The 15,943-nt window shown below is 43.9% G+C and overlaps 1 protein-coding gene across 3 annotated transcripts in view; it reads right to left on the minus strand.

Annotated features, from left to right (window-relative positions):
- The window catches only part of ABCC11 (ATP binding cassette subfamily C member 11), an 81,404-nt gene that overhangs the window by 49,117 nt on the left and 16,344 nt on the right, over positions 1 to 15,943 (minus strand). For 2 of the 3 annotated variants that reach the window (XM_043898391.1, XM_043898390.1), the window contains exons 5-6: positions 13,194 to 13,341; positions 10,335 to 10,568 (exon numbers count right to left, since the gene is read on the minus strand). In XM_043898391.1, coding sequence (XP_043754326.1) covers positions 10,335 to 10,568; positions 13,194 to 13,341 — 382 coding nt within the window. Of the gene's footprint in view, positions 1 to 2,340; positions 2,490 to 2,640; positions 2,789 to 3,784; positions 3,959 to 10,334; positions 10,569 to 13,193; positions 13,342 to 15,943 lie in introns of all 3 variants that reach the window. The other variant, XM_043898388.1, reaches the window with a different exon arrangement.

Below are 15,943 nucleotides of genomic sequence, written 5' to 3' on the forward strand. Positions count from 1 at the left end.
GTGAAGTGAGTCAGAAAGAGAAAAACAGTTATGGTATACTAATGCATATATATGGAATCTAGAAAGATGGTACTGATGAACCTGTTTGCAGAGCAACAGTAGAGATACAACGAGAACAGACTTACAGACAGATGGAGAGGGAAGAAGGAGAGGGTGGGAGGTATGGAGAGAGTAACATGGAAACATACATTACCAAATGCAAAATAGATAGCCAATGAAAATTTGTTGTATGACTCAGGGAACTCAAACTGGGACTCTGTAACAACCTAGAGGGGTGGGATAGGGAGGGATGTTGGAGGGATGTTCAAGTGAGAAGGGACATGGATAAACCTATGGTTGATTCATGTTGATGTTTGGTAGAAACAAATGTAATACTGTAAAGCAATTATCCTTCAATTAAAAATAAATAAATCAAATTCTATAAATAATAATGCTGAGAGGATGTAGAGAAAAGGGAATCCTCCTACACTGTTGGTGGGAATGCAAATTGGTACAACCATTATGGAGAACAATATGGAGGTCCCTTAAATACACACACACACACACACACACACACACATATATACATATATATATATAAAACTACCATGTTACCCAGCAATCCTACTCTTGGGCGTATATTCAGAGAAAACCATAATTTGAAAAGATATGTAGACCACAATGTTCATGGAAGCACTATTCACAATAGCCAAGACATGGAAGGAACCCAAATGTCCAATGACAGAGGAATAAAGAAGATGTGGTACATACATTCAATGGAATATGATTCAGTCATAAAACAGAATGAAATAAGGCCATTAGCAGCAACATGGATGAATCTAGAGATTATCATACTAAGTGAAGTAAGTCAGACAGAGGAAGACAAACAGCATATGACATCATTTATATGTAGAATCTAAGTTAAAATGATACAGATGTACTTGTTCACAAAACAGAAACAGACTCACTGATCTCAAAATTAAACTTACGGTTTTCAAAGGGGAAACGTGGGGGGAAGAGATAAATTAGGAAATCGGGATTAACAAGTACACACTACTATATATAAAATAGATAACTAACAAGGACCAACTATATAGCACAGGGAACTCTATTCAATGTTCTGTAATGAGCTATATAGGGAAAAAATCTGAAAAAGAATTGATACATCTGTTTCACTTTGCTAACACAACATTGTAAATGAGCTACAATCCAATAAAAATTTAGGGAAAAAAACAACTCCCTAAGCATCAATCTTAATCCATGCCTCACCTCACCCTGTCAGTAGACTTTTCCTGACTGTAGCAAACCACCCTTGGTTCTCAGGATCCCAGAGAATGACCTCCTGGAGGTACCTTGGGAACCTTCCAATTCATGTGGCTCATGCCCCGTCTCTACCTCTTCTTGGTCCAGATTAACCTCCACTCCAACAGAGCTTTAGTCTAACCTTTAGTCTAACCTGGGGTGGTGTAAGTGCAGAGTAACCTTAAAGTTCCACTGAGCATTCTCCTTACACAGTCTTCCTGCCACCCAATGACTCGCTGGGGTGTTCCTTGGTGTGTGCCGGGCTAGCAGGGGTGACTGCCGTCTGGGGCACCAACAAGCCCTTGGCGCAGACTGTCAAATGCTATCTCTCTTATGTCAGGTGCAATCTCCTGGGCTTTCTGGTTGGATTCTAACCTCTCTAAGAGCTGCTTTGTTGTTGTTTAGTCACTAAGTCATGTCCAACTCTTTGCGACCCCATGGACTGTAGCCTGCCAGGCTCCTGTGTCCATGGGACTCTCCAGGCAAGAATACTGGAGTGGGTTGCCATTTCCCTCTCCAGGGGATCCTCCCAACCCAGGGATCAAACCCATGGATTCTTTACCACTGAGCACCTGGGAAGCCTCTAAAGCAGCCCTCTGTCTTATTCTCAAATAATCAAATTCCTAACCTTGAAAGGCAGCTGCTGCTCCCCAAGACCAGCGTCAGACCACAAAAGAAAAGACAGAAGAAGCCAGACCTCTCCATTTAAAATGCATTTTCAGGGCTCTATCTTGAGATCAGAGGAGCTCCCCGCTTCAGGATTTTCAACCTCAGCACTGTCTGGGTTTTAACTACACATTTCACCTCCACTGTACCCCCAGATGATGGCCATTCCCCACCCCACCCCTGCCCCCACAGCTGCTATGCAGGGGATATCAGCTCCACGTATGGACTGAAATGGAAGAATGCTCAAGACCCTAACAGTCTGGAAAATCAAGATTCATTTGTATTATTCATTCACAAAACCTCTAGATCTTTCAAGGGGCATGGACTGGAAAAGGACACATGAGAAAACTCCCTATCAATATGAGGGAGCAAACAAAGAACCCCAGCACTTACTACTGAAGTTGTGAGTTTCAATCGTAAGCCTGTGTGGGTGAGGAACAGCAATACTACAGATAAGGAGGGGGCTAGGAACAAGATGGCTGTGCTCAGGCTCTGGACAAACCCACACTTCTCCAAGAGCTTTGTTTCCTTGTTTCTGAGATCTGGAAAATTCAAAAAGTCTGAAGTGAATCACAAGAACATTCTCCCAGGAGCATAGATCAAGCCCCAGAACATGAAAGAATCCCCAGAAAGTGAAAGGTTCAGTCCACCATGACACCCCAGGCTCAGAGCAGAAAGCCAGGTATCCTGTACCTTTAATGACTTTTGTAAATGGCTTCTCCCAGGAGTACATTTTAATCAACTTAATGCTGGTGAGAACTTCACTGGTCACGCGGATGCGCTGGTCACTGACCTCTGATGTATGATTCTGGGACTCCACAAGCTTTCTGGTCAGGAATATCTGCAGTGAGGATGCAGCAAGAGCATCTTTTATAGGGGCAGGAAAGTGCAGTCTGGCATTAGTGTGGCAACCGAGAGTACTTCCAAAGTCAGCTCTGCATGTGGACGGAATCCCTGGGTCTGATCCTGCACTCTCGGTTCCTGGTCCCCGCAGAGGGTTTGGAAGCCTCTCTGGGCCATCATGCATCAAGACACCTGCCCCACACATCCTGGGGGGCTTTCTCTCCTGGGTTCTCTTGGCTCAGGGTTTGGCTAACTAAACAGAAACATGACTCCTCTGCCTCCGGGAACCCAAAAACCTTCTACCAATTACATCACCTTTTTAAAAAGGTTTTATTCAAGTATAGTTGACTTATAGTACTGTATTAATTTCTCAGTACAGCAAAATGACTCAGTTATACATACATATATATATAAATAATTTTCCATTATGGTTTGTCACGGGATACTGAATATGGTTCCCTGTGCAATGCAGAAGGACTACAATCACTTTTTGATTAGAGTACCTGAACTGACAAAGAAAAACACTCCATTTCAATAATTCAGAGCACACAAATTCAAGAGTCACTTCCTGTTTTGCCCATTTTTTTTTTTCAGCTGCATCTTTGGCAGCAAATTTGCTTCCCTTCCTCCATTAAACTGTGCCAATGTTCTATGCTGTCAGCTCTATTATACCAGCACATTCTGGGTAAAAGAGAAGGAACCAAAATCTTACACAGAGGATAGCTACTGAGGAAAGTCCGTGAAGCAGATAACCGCTCACAGAAACCCATGAGGTGGACCTCACCCATCAGATTCACCTCTTATTAATATTTATGAGGCCCCAGCATGGTGGCCAGAGAACCATTTGAGGTAGGAATTGACACTGAATCTCCCTTGCAATAGAATGAGCAGTCAACAAGGGTCAGCCTTCCCACTCAGAGGCACCCCCAATTCCAGAGCCCTAGGAGTTCTGGGGAATGTCCAACATCAAATGGGTGGCAAAGAAAGACATTACCTGCAGCGGCAAAATCAGAAGATAGCACAGTGTGGCAATGAGCGCTGTGGGCCCGAGAATGAGGCAAGAGGTGATGGTGCAGCTTATCAGCAGTAAGCAGGTGAGCACGGCCAGGGGCCCATAGTACACTCCCTCGTACAGGTAGTTTATGTCGCTGGTGAAGAAGCTAATGGCCTGTAAGACAATAAGCCCGTGGACACAGGTGTCACCTCTCCAAGTTCCCGGAAGAGGCTGCAGGTACAAGTGACAGGTGGCTTTGCCATGCCTTCTATGGGCAGGCCAGCTTGAGAGGCATGGCGGTCGAGTGGAGAGACCCACCAGGTTCACAAGTCTCATGTCACTAGCTGTGTGACTCTAGAAGACTGTCAATGAGAGAAATACCTGCACACATGAACTGCGTCCAACGAAAGTTACATTTTTGTACTATTTCTACTGCTACTAATTAGCTACTACTATTGCTACTACTGGACTGCAAGGAGATCCAACCAGTCCATCCTAAAGGAGATCAGTCCTGGGTGTTCACTGGAAGGACTGATGCTGAAGCTGAAACTCCAATACTTTGGCCACCTCATGCGAAGAGCTGACTCACTGGAAAAGATCCTGATGCTGGGAGGGGTTGGGGGCAGGAGGAGAAGGGGATGACCGAGGATGAGATGGCTAGATGGACTTGATGGACCGACTCGATGGACCTGAGTTTGGGTAAACTCCAGGAGTTGGTGATGGACAGGGAGGCCTGGCGTGCTGCGATTCGTGGGGTCACAAAGAGTTGGACACGACTGAGCAACTGAACTGAACTGAACTGAATTGAATTGCTACTACTACTAATAGCCAGATTCCACAGAGTTGCTTCTAGTATTTTATTCTATTCTATTCCATTCATTCTGATAATGATGCCTGCATTTTTTGGCAGGAGTTGAGTCTTTTTCTCCTTCTCCTTTCCCTTTCTTGCTATAGACTCTTCTGCCCACTCCCTCCCTCCCCAACATATACTGCCTAGGGAATTGTAAAAAAGCTGACATTCCAAGTCACAAAATATTTAAGGAATCAATTCGTTAATGTCTTTTGGAATGACCAACCTGAATCCCTAAGAAGTGATTTTCTTTTCATTTTAACCCAATCTCCATCCAATGCCCAGAATGTGCCCCAGGCTGAGCCTTTAAAATTTTTTAGTGTTGGGTGAGCATGACTTTGTACAGCCCGTTTGGAGGACAAGTTGACAGTATCTTTTAAAGACTAATAATTATACAAACCCCATGACTGTCACTTTCATTTCTCTGTTGAGAAACACTCTAATGTGCTGGAGGAAGCACACATTTAAGGATGTTGATTACAGCACTGCCTATAGCAACAAACCCAGAAACATCCTAAATGTCCATTGGTGGGGAAAGTTAAAGCACTCACTTAGGAAGTATTAGTTAATATTGGATCTTGGAGCACACTGTCAGTGTTGATGTCTCAGGCTTGTCGTTTATGGGACCACAGATGTGTGACTCAGTCACTCTGTGCCTCTGTTGCCTCATCAGTAAAACGGGAATAATATAACAACCTACTTTATAGTGTTGATGTGATAACTGAATGAGGTAGCACATATAAAATATTTTCACACATTGAGAAGGCTATAAGGCAGTGATAGAAATGGACAAAAGTGATCAAAAGGTAAAAGCTTCCAGTTATAAGATAAATAAGTCCTGGGAATGTAAGGTACAGCATGGTGACTATAGTTAACAAAACTGTATTGTAGACCTGGAAGTTGCCAAGAAAATAGATCTTAAAAATCCTCATCACAAGAAAAGTCTGTAACTGTGTGTGGTGCTGGTTGTTAACTAAACTTATTGTGGTGATCACTTTGCAATATATGCATACATCAAATTATTATGTGGTATGCGTGCATGCATGCTAAATCACTTTAGTCATGTCAGACTCTTTGTGACCCTATGGACTGTAGCCCACTAGGCTCCTCTGTTCATGGGGTTCTCCAGGCAAGAATACTGGAGTGGGTTGCCATGCCCTCTTCCAGGGGATCTTTCTGACCCAGGGATCAAACCCATTTCTCTCATGTCTCCTACATTGGCAGTCGGGTTCTTTACCACTAACGCCACCTGGGAAGGCCCATTATGCTGTATATTTTGTATGAATACAAAGTTCTACATCAATTATATCACAGTAAAAAATAAAGAAAAAGAGAAAGTGCTTTAATTATGAGTAAGCATCACTGAAAAGTAATGAGGAAGATCTAAATGTGCCAATGTGGAAATTTAAGACATGGCGAGGAGAGAAGAAAAAACTGCAAAATGATGTAAGTGATGTAGTACCACTGATGTAAAAAATCTCACCTAAAAATATATACCTTACATTTTCTATTGGTAAAACCAAGTTGCAGAACTATGTAAAATGCAGTGTTATTTATGCAAAAACATGCACACAAAATATATTATGTTTTCTATGGGTAATTCACATGTGTACCTAAATATACTTTTAAAAGTTGGAAGGTGATGTTAGTTCGGGCATAAGAGGAGTGACCAGGTGTAGGGGGTCATCTATACTATTTTTTCTATTTCTTTCCTGAGGAGAAAGTATTCAGGTGTACTTTTTTAAACTTTTCTTTTTCTATTGCTTTTTTAATTAAAGTTTTTACAGTGTTGTGTTAGTTTCTGCCAGAAATGTAAACTGATATGGCCATTGTGGAGAACAGTATGGAGATTCCTTTAAAAACTAGGACTAAATCTACTATATGACCCAGCAACCCCACTACTGGACATATGTCCTGAGAAGAAGACATATGTAACCCCGGTGTTCACAGCAGCACCTTTTATGATAGCCAGGACATGGACACAACCCAGGTGTTCTTAAAATTAATTTTAATAGAAAATTTATGGAAGCAACTGTCTAGAAATCCTCATATGAGTAACTACTTCCATCTTCAGTTCCAAATGGGTCATCTTATTTTCTGCTTCTGTGACGATGTTGGGAAAGTTGGACTTCACATATAGTGGAGCTTAAAACAGACAAACAGAAAAGGAAGCAGCATTGGCCTGAATGCAGAAGATCTCCTTAGCAAGGCAGATGACGGCTTGAGTTCAGAGCCTGGAATCGGCAGCCAGCTCTGCCGCTTACTGATCGTGTGACCTTGTTCAAGTTTCATACCCTTTTGTGGCCTCAGTTTCCACCTCCATGACAATGGGAACAATAACAGAAGTTATCATGTAAGAGGTCATCCGAGGACCGACTGAGCTAACTTAGTGATACCTTTGGGATAACATCTGGTTTAGAGGACATTAACAGTTACTGTGATAACTTTGCTGAGAACAGGGAGAAGGGCTGCCGTGGATCCTTTAACTCCAGTCAAATGCAGGAGGACAGGGTAGCTTTGATGATTAAGGCATAAAATAAATTAATGATACAACTGAACACATGAATCACTGCCCCTCTTCTACATGCTTTATATGTACTAACTCATTTAATCCTGTAAGACAACCCTTCTACAAGGTTGGTCCTGTTACTATCCCACAGCTCCAGAGAGGCTGAACAAGTTGCCTCAGGTCAGAGAAGGAGTAAAATGGAGTAAAAACAACCTTACACTTGTTGGTATTTGAGTTAGATGAAGCATCTGTTTGGTGGCAATGGTTCATTTAGCAGACTGTATTTTGGAGATTGTCCTGTGTAATTCAGATGCTGGGCTTTTTGAGGGATAGAGTTGAGGATCTGAAATAGTTCATGTCTTTGAAGGGAGCTCATCTGAGTGGAGAGACCAGATTTGGGTTTGGTGGGGAGTAGGGTCAGAAGGATGGGGTCTAGAGATACTATCATGAAGGACAGACCATCTCAGCCAGGCCTTTGAAGATTAAATGAGATTTTGAAAGGGCGGGAGGGTGGGGTGGAGTGATGTGAGCAAAGCTTCCTGGAGGTGGACATGCCTGGTCTATTTGGGGCTAGAGGTTTAGCCCTGCCTGGCCAGGAAGGTAGACATCAACCTAGGACTAGAGAAAGGAACACAGGAAGAGATGAGGCAGGAGAGCAGCTGAGGCCAGATCACAAAGGAGTTTGTTTGAGAGGAAAGAGCCAGAGCAGGGATGTCTTTTCCAAATATTAAATTATCTGTTTCAATATAAAAGTAATCCATGCTCATCAAGGCAATTGGTAAGCAGTAGAAAAAGAGAGAAAGTGAAATTAAACATAGAAAATTCCAATATCCCCCCATGACTCTGGGTCATAGTTGGCCATATATCTTTCTTCAGTCTCTGCCATTGTTTGTGTTATGCTGTAGGGAGCTCCAGCTAGGAAATAACCCATCAGTAACAATAACCAGGCAGCTGTAAGTATTTCTCCTCTGCAGATAAGAAAATTAACAACCAGAGAGATTAACTCTGCTTGTTTTTCCTTAAGCTACCAAGTCCTCCCATACCTTCCTCCCCAGGTGGTCGGGGGGATATGGTTTCTGATGTGCTTCTACTGGGGATTCGTGGTTTTTTTTGTTTTAATTTTTAGCTGCATGAAGGATCTTAGTTCCCTGATCAGAGATGGAACCCATATCCCCTTACAATGGAAGCATGGAGTCTTAAACACTGGACGACCAGGGAAGCCCCAAGATTTTTGTCTTTTTGGCCACTGCTGTACCCCTTGGTGGGCTTCCTTCATAGCTCAGTTGGTAAAGAATCGGCCTGCAATGCAGGAGACCCCAGTTCGATGCCTGGGTCAGGAAGATATGCTGGAGAAGGGATAGGCTACCCACTCCAGTGTTCCTGGACTTCCTCTGTGGCTCAGCTGGTAAGGAATCTGCCTGCAGTGCAGGAGACCTGGGTTTGATCCCTGGATTGGGAAGATCCCCTGGAGAAAGGAAAGGCTACCCACCCCAGTACTCTGGCCTGGAGAATTCCATGGACTATATAGTCCATGGGGTTGCAAAGAGTCAGACCGATCCCCTCAGACGACTTGGGAAGAAAAATATGGGAGGCTTTGGTAGCTCAAGAGATCAAATTGCCAGCATCCACTGGATCATTGAGAAAGCAAGAGAGTTCCAGAAAAACATCTACTTCTGCTTATTGACTACACCAAAGCCTATGACTATGTGGATCAGAACAAACTGTGGAAAATTCTTAAAGAGATGGGAATACCAGACCACCTGACCTGCCTCCTGAAAAATCTGTATGCAGGTTAAGAAACAACAATTAGAACTGGACATGGACCAATAGACTGGTTCCAAATTGGGAAAGGAGTACATCAAGGCTGTATATTGTCACCCTGCTTATTTAACTTATATGCAGATTACATCATGTGAAATGCCAGGCTCAATGAACCACAAGCTGGAATCAAGATTGCTGGGAGACATATCAATAACCTAAGATATGCAGATGATACCACCCTTATGGCAGAAAGTGAAGAACTAAAGAGCCTTTTGATGAAAGTGAAAGAGGAGAGTGAAAAAGTTGGCTTAAAACTCCTTTCAGAAAACAAAGATCATGGCATCCAGTTCCATCACTTCATGGCAAATAGATGGGGAAACAATGGAAACAGTGCGAGACTTATTTTCTTGGGCTCCAAAATCACTGCAAATGGTGATTGCAGTCATGAAATGAAAAGACACTTGCTCCTTGGAAGAAAAGCTATGACCAACTTAGACAGCATATTAAAAAGCAGAGACATTACTTTGTCAACAAAAGTCTGTTTAGTCAAAGTTATGGTTTTTCCAGTAGTCATGTATGGATGTGAGAGTTGGACGATAAAGAAACCTGAGTGCTGAATTGATGCTTTTGAACTGTGATGTTGGATAAGACTCTTGAGAGTCCCTTGGACTGCAAGGAGATCAAAACAGTCAACCCTAAAGGAAATCAGTCCTGAATATTCATTGGAAGGACTGATGCTGAAGCTGAAACTCCAATACTCTGGCCACCTGATGCAAAGAGCTAAAACATTGGAAAAGACCCTGATGGTGGGAAAGGTTGAAGGCAGAAGGAGAAGAGGACAACAGAGGATGAAATGGTTGGATGGCATCCCCGACTCAATGGACATGAGTTTGAGCAAGCTCCAGGAGTTGGTAATGGACAAGGAGGCCTGGCATGCTTCAGTCCATGGGGTCGCAGAGTCAGACACAACTGAGAGACTGAGGGGTACTGAACTGTACCCCTAGGTGGAGAAGGAAATGGCAAACCACTCCAGTAATCTTGCCTGGAGGATCTCATGAACAGAGGAGCCTGGTGGGCTACAGTCCATGGGGTCACAAAGAGTCAGACACGACTGAAGTGACTTAGCACATACCCCTAGGGCCTAGAATAGGGCTTAGCGCAAAGCATACCTCAGTAATAATTCATTGAATGGATGGATAAGTCCTCTCTAAGGTTCTGAATACAGCTGGAATATCTCCTTGTTTACTGTTGACCTGCTCTTATGATCCCAGAGGCAATTATTGATGGTTATCAACATTCACCCTGGAAATGATTTCCTTTCTCTTTCTTCCTGGTCTCCGGCTTCTTCTCCCTCCCTTGGCCTCCAGGGTAAGGAGGTGTGGAGGAGGAGGAGGAAAGTAACCCCCTCAATGTGCAACCTCGTCACTTACCTCTCCCATGGTGATGTGTGTTAGAGACTTAAACTGCATCAGCTTCTCAAAGGCAAAGGAGAAGACAGCCGCACGGAACCGGATGGCGGTGCGCTGGTTGACGACCCAGCATGAACACATGCCCAGAGACTTCAGACATTCAGTGAAGAAAAGGGCCAGGCAAAGCCCAACTCCATAGGCAACGTCCCTCAATGAGTTTTCGGTGTATTCCAGGATCTTTGGTATAACCAACATCTAAAAGGAAACAGGAGTTTGGATCACTCTGACTTCCCAGTCCTGCTTTCAGGCAATACCTAACCAAAGTGCACCAGCTATAAGGTCCTCAGGTCAGGAGAGGGGTCTTACTTGACAATCACAACTGACTCAGGCACAATTCTGCACTCAGAAGGTCACAGTCCAGTTGGAGGACACTTAGGAGTTCAACTGACCCAGATCTGAAGCCCAGCTCCACCACCTCATACTGGTCCTGAAACCAAGCAGGACGCTCTGGTGTTTCTAGATGCGGAAGCCTATTCCGTGCCCCCTATTTCTTGTTTGTAGGGAATAGACTCCAGCCTCCATAACCTTCCCTGCATTCCTAGGGGAAGAGAGGGGATACAAAGACAAGGAAAGAGCAGCCAAGAAACAGTCTTGGGGCAGGATCCTCATTCCTCCTCAAGGGATACACATAACAATATCTTTGAGCTCTTCTACAGAATTAAAACATCCAACAAATGGAAGCTGCTAACTACTTGATGAAATACTCTACTCCAGAGAGAAGGTCACAGTTTGATAACCTCAAGAACCACAGAAGCTCATCAGAAAACCTCCTGAGGCCAGATTAAAGGAGTGCAGGCCCTATGCACACCCTGATCTCATCAGCAAACCTCACCCTTGAACCATTGTTATAAAGTGAAAATGTTAGTCACTAAGTCATGTCTGACTCTTTGTGACCCCATGAACTGTAGCCCACCAAGCTCTTCTGTCCATGGAATTCTCCAGGCAAGAATACTGGAGTGGGTTGCCATTTTCTACTCCAAGAGATCTACCCAACCCAGGGATCGAACCCGGGTCTCCATCAGTGCAGGCAAATTCTTTACCATCTGAGCCATGAGGATTGCTATAAAACTCCTCACCAAATCCCCCTAAATTGGGACACACAGTTTTGAGGTCATTAGTCCATTGTGTCCCCATTTGTCTCGCAAAGCAATAAAGCCATTCTTTTCTGTGTGAGTGTGTAGGTACTTAGCCACTCAGTCGTATCCAACTCTGTGACCTCATGGGCTGTAGCCCACCAGGTTCCTCTGTCCATAGAATTTTCCAGGCAAGCATATTGGACAGGGTTGCTATTTCCTACTCCAGGGGCTCTTCCCAACTCAGGGACTGAACCCATGTCTCTTGCATCTCCTGCATTGGCAGGGGATTTTTTTTTTTTTTTTACCACTAGTTTCACCTGGGAAGCCCTTCACCAAAACTCTGTCTCTGAGATTTGATTTGGCACCAGAGTACAGAGACCACATTTCAGCCTCAGTCCCGGTGGGAAATAGAGGACACACACATACACACGGAGTATAAAGGTGTGGGCAGAATTGAGGAGATTTAATAGGGATGGAGAAGCACCTTGGAGCTAGCAATCACAAGGAACTAAATGGGGAGGGGAGGATGAGTTTCCTGAGGCCTAGAAAGAGAAAGTCATACAAAAAGGGCCCTTCATTTTAGGATTTGGTCACCAACCTTCAGTGACAGGGAGTGAGGAAGTCAGAGTGATATATATCTTGCCCTCATCTTCTCCTTCCCTCCAGCCTCCAGATGGGGTCTCCCACTGGTCAAACTCAACCAGAAGCCAGAGTCAGAGGTACCCCACGGATGCGATCCATAGAGGTCACACACTAGGGGCATAGCATAGGGTGGGGCGGACCAGGATGGAGAGTGGATCTGAAGGGACGAATGGAGAACATGCTGTCACCCAAGTCACTTATCTCTGTGGTGTCAGCAGCTGTTGCTTCCTCCTGACCTGCAACCCCTCTCCCCCGAGCTGGTAACAACACCTCTATTTTCTTCTGGGGAGACAGTCGCCTGCTCCAATGCACACAGTCTAGGCTGGATCGTCAATCAAAGTGTTCCACTGCTGACCAACCAAAGTGAGCACGTGACCCCAGCTGGGACAGCCAGGTTCACGGTCTGCAGTTGAGGAACTGGTAGGAAATAGCGAGCCCATTCATCCTAACCATGGTACGTGGAGTCTCCTGCATGCCCCGAGCTGTTCCGCCATTTCTCAAAGCAGCTCCTACGTCCTGAGCCAGACTGAGTTCTAAATGTTTTCTATACTGAACTTATTTAATGTCACCCTGTGAGGCAGATAATGTTGGGCTCTCCATTTCAAACATGAGAGTTTCCATGAGGACTATGGTTGAGAACATCACGGGGTTCCATGAGGGAACCAAGGCACAGAAGGGGTAAACCAACTGCCCAAAGTCACCCAGAAATTAAGTGGCAGAACCAAGGTCAGAACCTAAGCACTGGCTGCAGAATTCGCACTTCCAACTACTACTAGCTCCACTGACCCCAGAAAGCCTTCATTTTCTGAGCAGCAGTTGAGAGACTGACATCCTCAAATTTTTTTGTTTGTTTGTTTGTTTATGTTTTGGGGTTTTAAAAAATTATTGTTATTTTCTTTGGCCACCCTGAATGGCATATAGGATCTTAGTTCCCCAACCAGGGATCGAACCTGCACACCCACCTTCCCGCAATTGGACGTGCAGAGTCCTAACCACTGACCCACCAGGGAAGTCTCAAGACATCTCCAGTTCTTGGGATGGATCTAAACATGCTAATCACCAAGGCCTGAAGTCCGGACACCTCGTCAAGTCTGCTACTTACGGGCCCCAGAACACTTGCAGCGGAGAAGCAGCAGCTCAAAATTATATCAAAAATAAGCCTTGTTCTTTGGAATCTTAGCATCACTCGAAACACTGAAGCTTTGTCAATTCCATGCCTTGAGACTTCTTCTTCCCAAAGAAGATGAAGCCTTGAAAAGAAGAAAATGGAGGCAAATGAAATCTCTTTGATTGTGTCACCCAACACTCCCAGTTCTTGCCGGTCTAGGAACTTGGTTACAGAAATTGTCAAAGATAACACAAGGAGAGAGAACAGTACAGGGCATTTATACTGCATGCATGCCGCAGATATGCATGTCCCAGCTCCAAGAATTATCAACCTTTGACATTTTTGTTTAATCTCTCCTCCCCTTCCGTTATTTTTCTTTTTGCAAGAATATTTCAAGCAAATCCCAAAGATATTGTTTCATCTATAAATGCTTTAATATGCATCTCTTCCAGATAAAGCCCTAAAAAGCCACATCGTAACGTAAAAATGGTTATGAATTAATGACTATTCATTATTAATAGCTATTAATAATAGCCATATATTAATAGCATAGTAAGAATGGCATTTAATTCAACTTTCCCTAATTATTTCAAGAATATGTTCTCACAGTTAGTTTGCCTAAATCAAGATCCAAACATGTCCCATTCATTGCAGTTAAAAGACAAATCTGACAGGGCTCTTGCATCTCATTTTATCTGTGACAATTTCCCTTCCTCTGCATTTTTTGCCATTTACTTTCTAAAAAATCTGAATGATTTATCCTGTTGAGTTTTCCACATTCCAGATTTGACTGATTGCACCCTTGTGGGGCTAGTATAAGTTTCTATGTCATGTACTTCCTATCAAGCTGTTAGCTAGATCTAGAGGCATAATAAAATTCAGAATTAAAGTCAGCTGGCAAAAATACTTAATAGATGATGTAGTATATGTTCTTTTCATCACATCAGAAGATATACAAAGTGTGCTGTCCTACTTTTGGATATGTTAAACTGGATCACTGCGTTAAGAAGGTGTGTTAGCCTGACTCATCCATTGCTAAGTTCCCTATTGCTGATGATCATTGCCTATATCCACTACTGACAGGACTGGCAAAATGGTGATTTTTCTAATTCTATCATTCCATTTATAGTTAGCAGCTTGAATTTTCTTTAAAAAAAAATAATAATAGTAACTTTCCCAGAGCCTTCCTGGTGGTCCAGTGGCTAAGACTCCAAGTTCCCATTGCAGGGGGCCTGGGTTCGATCCCTGGTCAGGGAACTAGATCCCACAAGCCACAGCTAAAGATGCTGCGTGCCGCAAACTAAGACCCTGCACAGCCAAATAAAAATAAATAAGTAAATATTAAAAAAAAGAAATCTCCCTCATCAACTGTTTTGTTACCCTGAAATGCAGTTAGTTGAAGAAATGGCCTAGGGCTCTGAAAAACGTCACCCTTCCTTTTTAAACACAAATTAAGATTCGTAAAACACAGAACTCTGATCTCCCAAGAGTGCCCTTATTTATTTCAAAATTCCCAAAACGGTGCCCCAGTGTTGGATCATGCAACCAAAGAAACTAAAAGTGAAGCCACTCAGTCATGTCCGACTCTTTGCAATCCCATGGACTGTAGCCTACCTGGCTCCTCAGTCCATGGGATTTTCCAGGCATGAGTACTGGAGTGGGTTGCCATTTCCTTCTCCAGGGGATCTTCCCAACCCAGGTAACCAACCTGGGTCTCCTACACTGCAGGCAGACGCTTTACCATCTGAGCCACCAGGGAAGCCCAGAAATGTAAATGTATCTTAATTTTGACATTCCAAGCTAATGATGCCTGGGAGGTTTGTGCTACACCAGCAAAATGAGAACACCTAAAACATTTCTTTGGGGGGAAACTTGATATACAATTTGTATATTAGCATTTTTAAAAAGCATCCAAGAAGTTTTCACCTAAAGATTTAAAATTGTGTTGACTTTCCTACTCTTCTCTTTTGTTTAGAGCTATACCTGAGGCAGGAACAAGTGACTGGACAATAGTCATTACGATGCTCAAGGCTTCCGGGCTCTTAATCTGGCTCTGGATGCCTCCCCACCTCACCATGCATCCACAGTCCAATCTATCAGCTGCAGGCACCATGTTGGCTGAACTTGGACGTCCTGGCTCCTGCTTCCCTATGTCTGGTCCCACTATTGGGAAAGCAGTTAGCACGGCCCATGATGACAGCAGAGACATCACTTTGCCGACAAAGGTCTGTCTAGTCAAAGCTATGGTTTTTCCAGTGGTCACGTATGAATGTGACAGTTGGACCATCAAAAAGGCTGAATGCTGAAGAATTGTTTTTGAACTGTGGTGCTAGAGAAGAATCTTGAGTCCCTTGGACAGCAAGGAGATCAAACCAGTCAATCCTAGAGGAAGTCAGCTTTAAATACTAATTGGAAGGACTGACCCTGAAGTGCCAACACTTCGGCCACCTTACAAAGAGCCAACTCATTGGAAAAGACCCTGATGCTGGGAAAGATTAAAGGCAGGAGGAGAAAGGGGTGACAGAGGATGAGACAGTTGAACGGCATCATCGACTCAATGGACATGATTTTAAGCAAACTCCAGAAGTTGGTGAAGGACGGGGAAACCTGGTATGCTGCAGTCCATAGGGTGGCAAAGAGTTGGACATGACTTAGCAACTGAACAACAGCAATGATGACAGCATCGTGGATCAGGCCAAGGGACTCCAGGCGCTTGCCAAAGCTGCTGCTCCTTAGACAGCAAG

This window comes from Cervus elaphus, chromosome 4 (genome assembly GCF_910594005.1).
Source record: "Cervus elaphus chromosome 4, mCerEla1.1, whole genome shotgun sequence".
Classification (NCBI taxonomy): domain Eukaryota; kingdom Metazoa; phylum Chordata; class Mammalia; order Artiodactyla; family Cervidae; genus Cervus; species Cervus elaphus.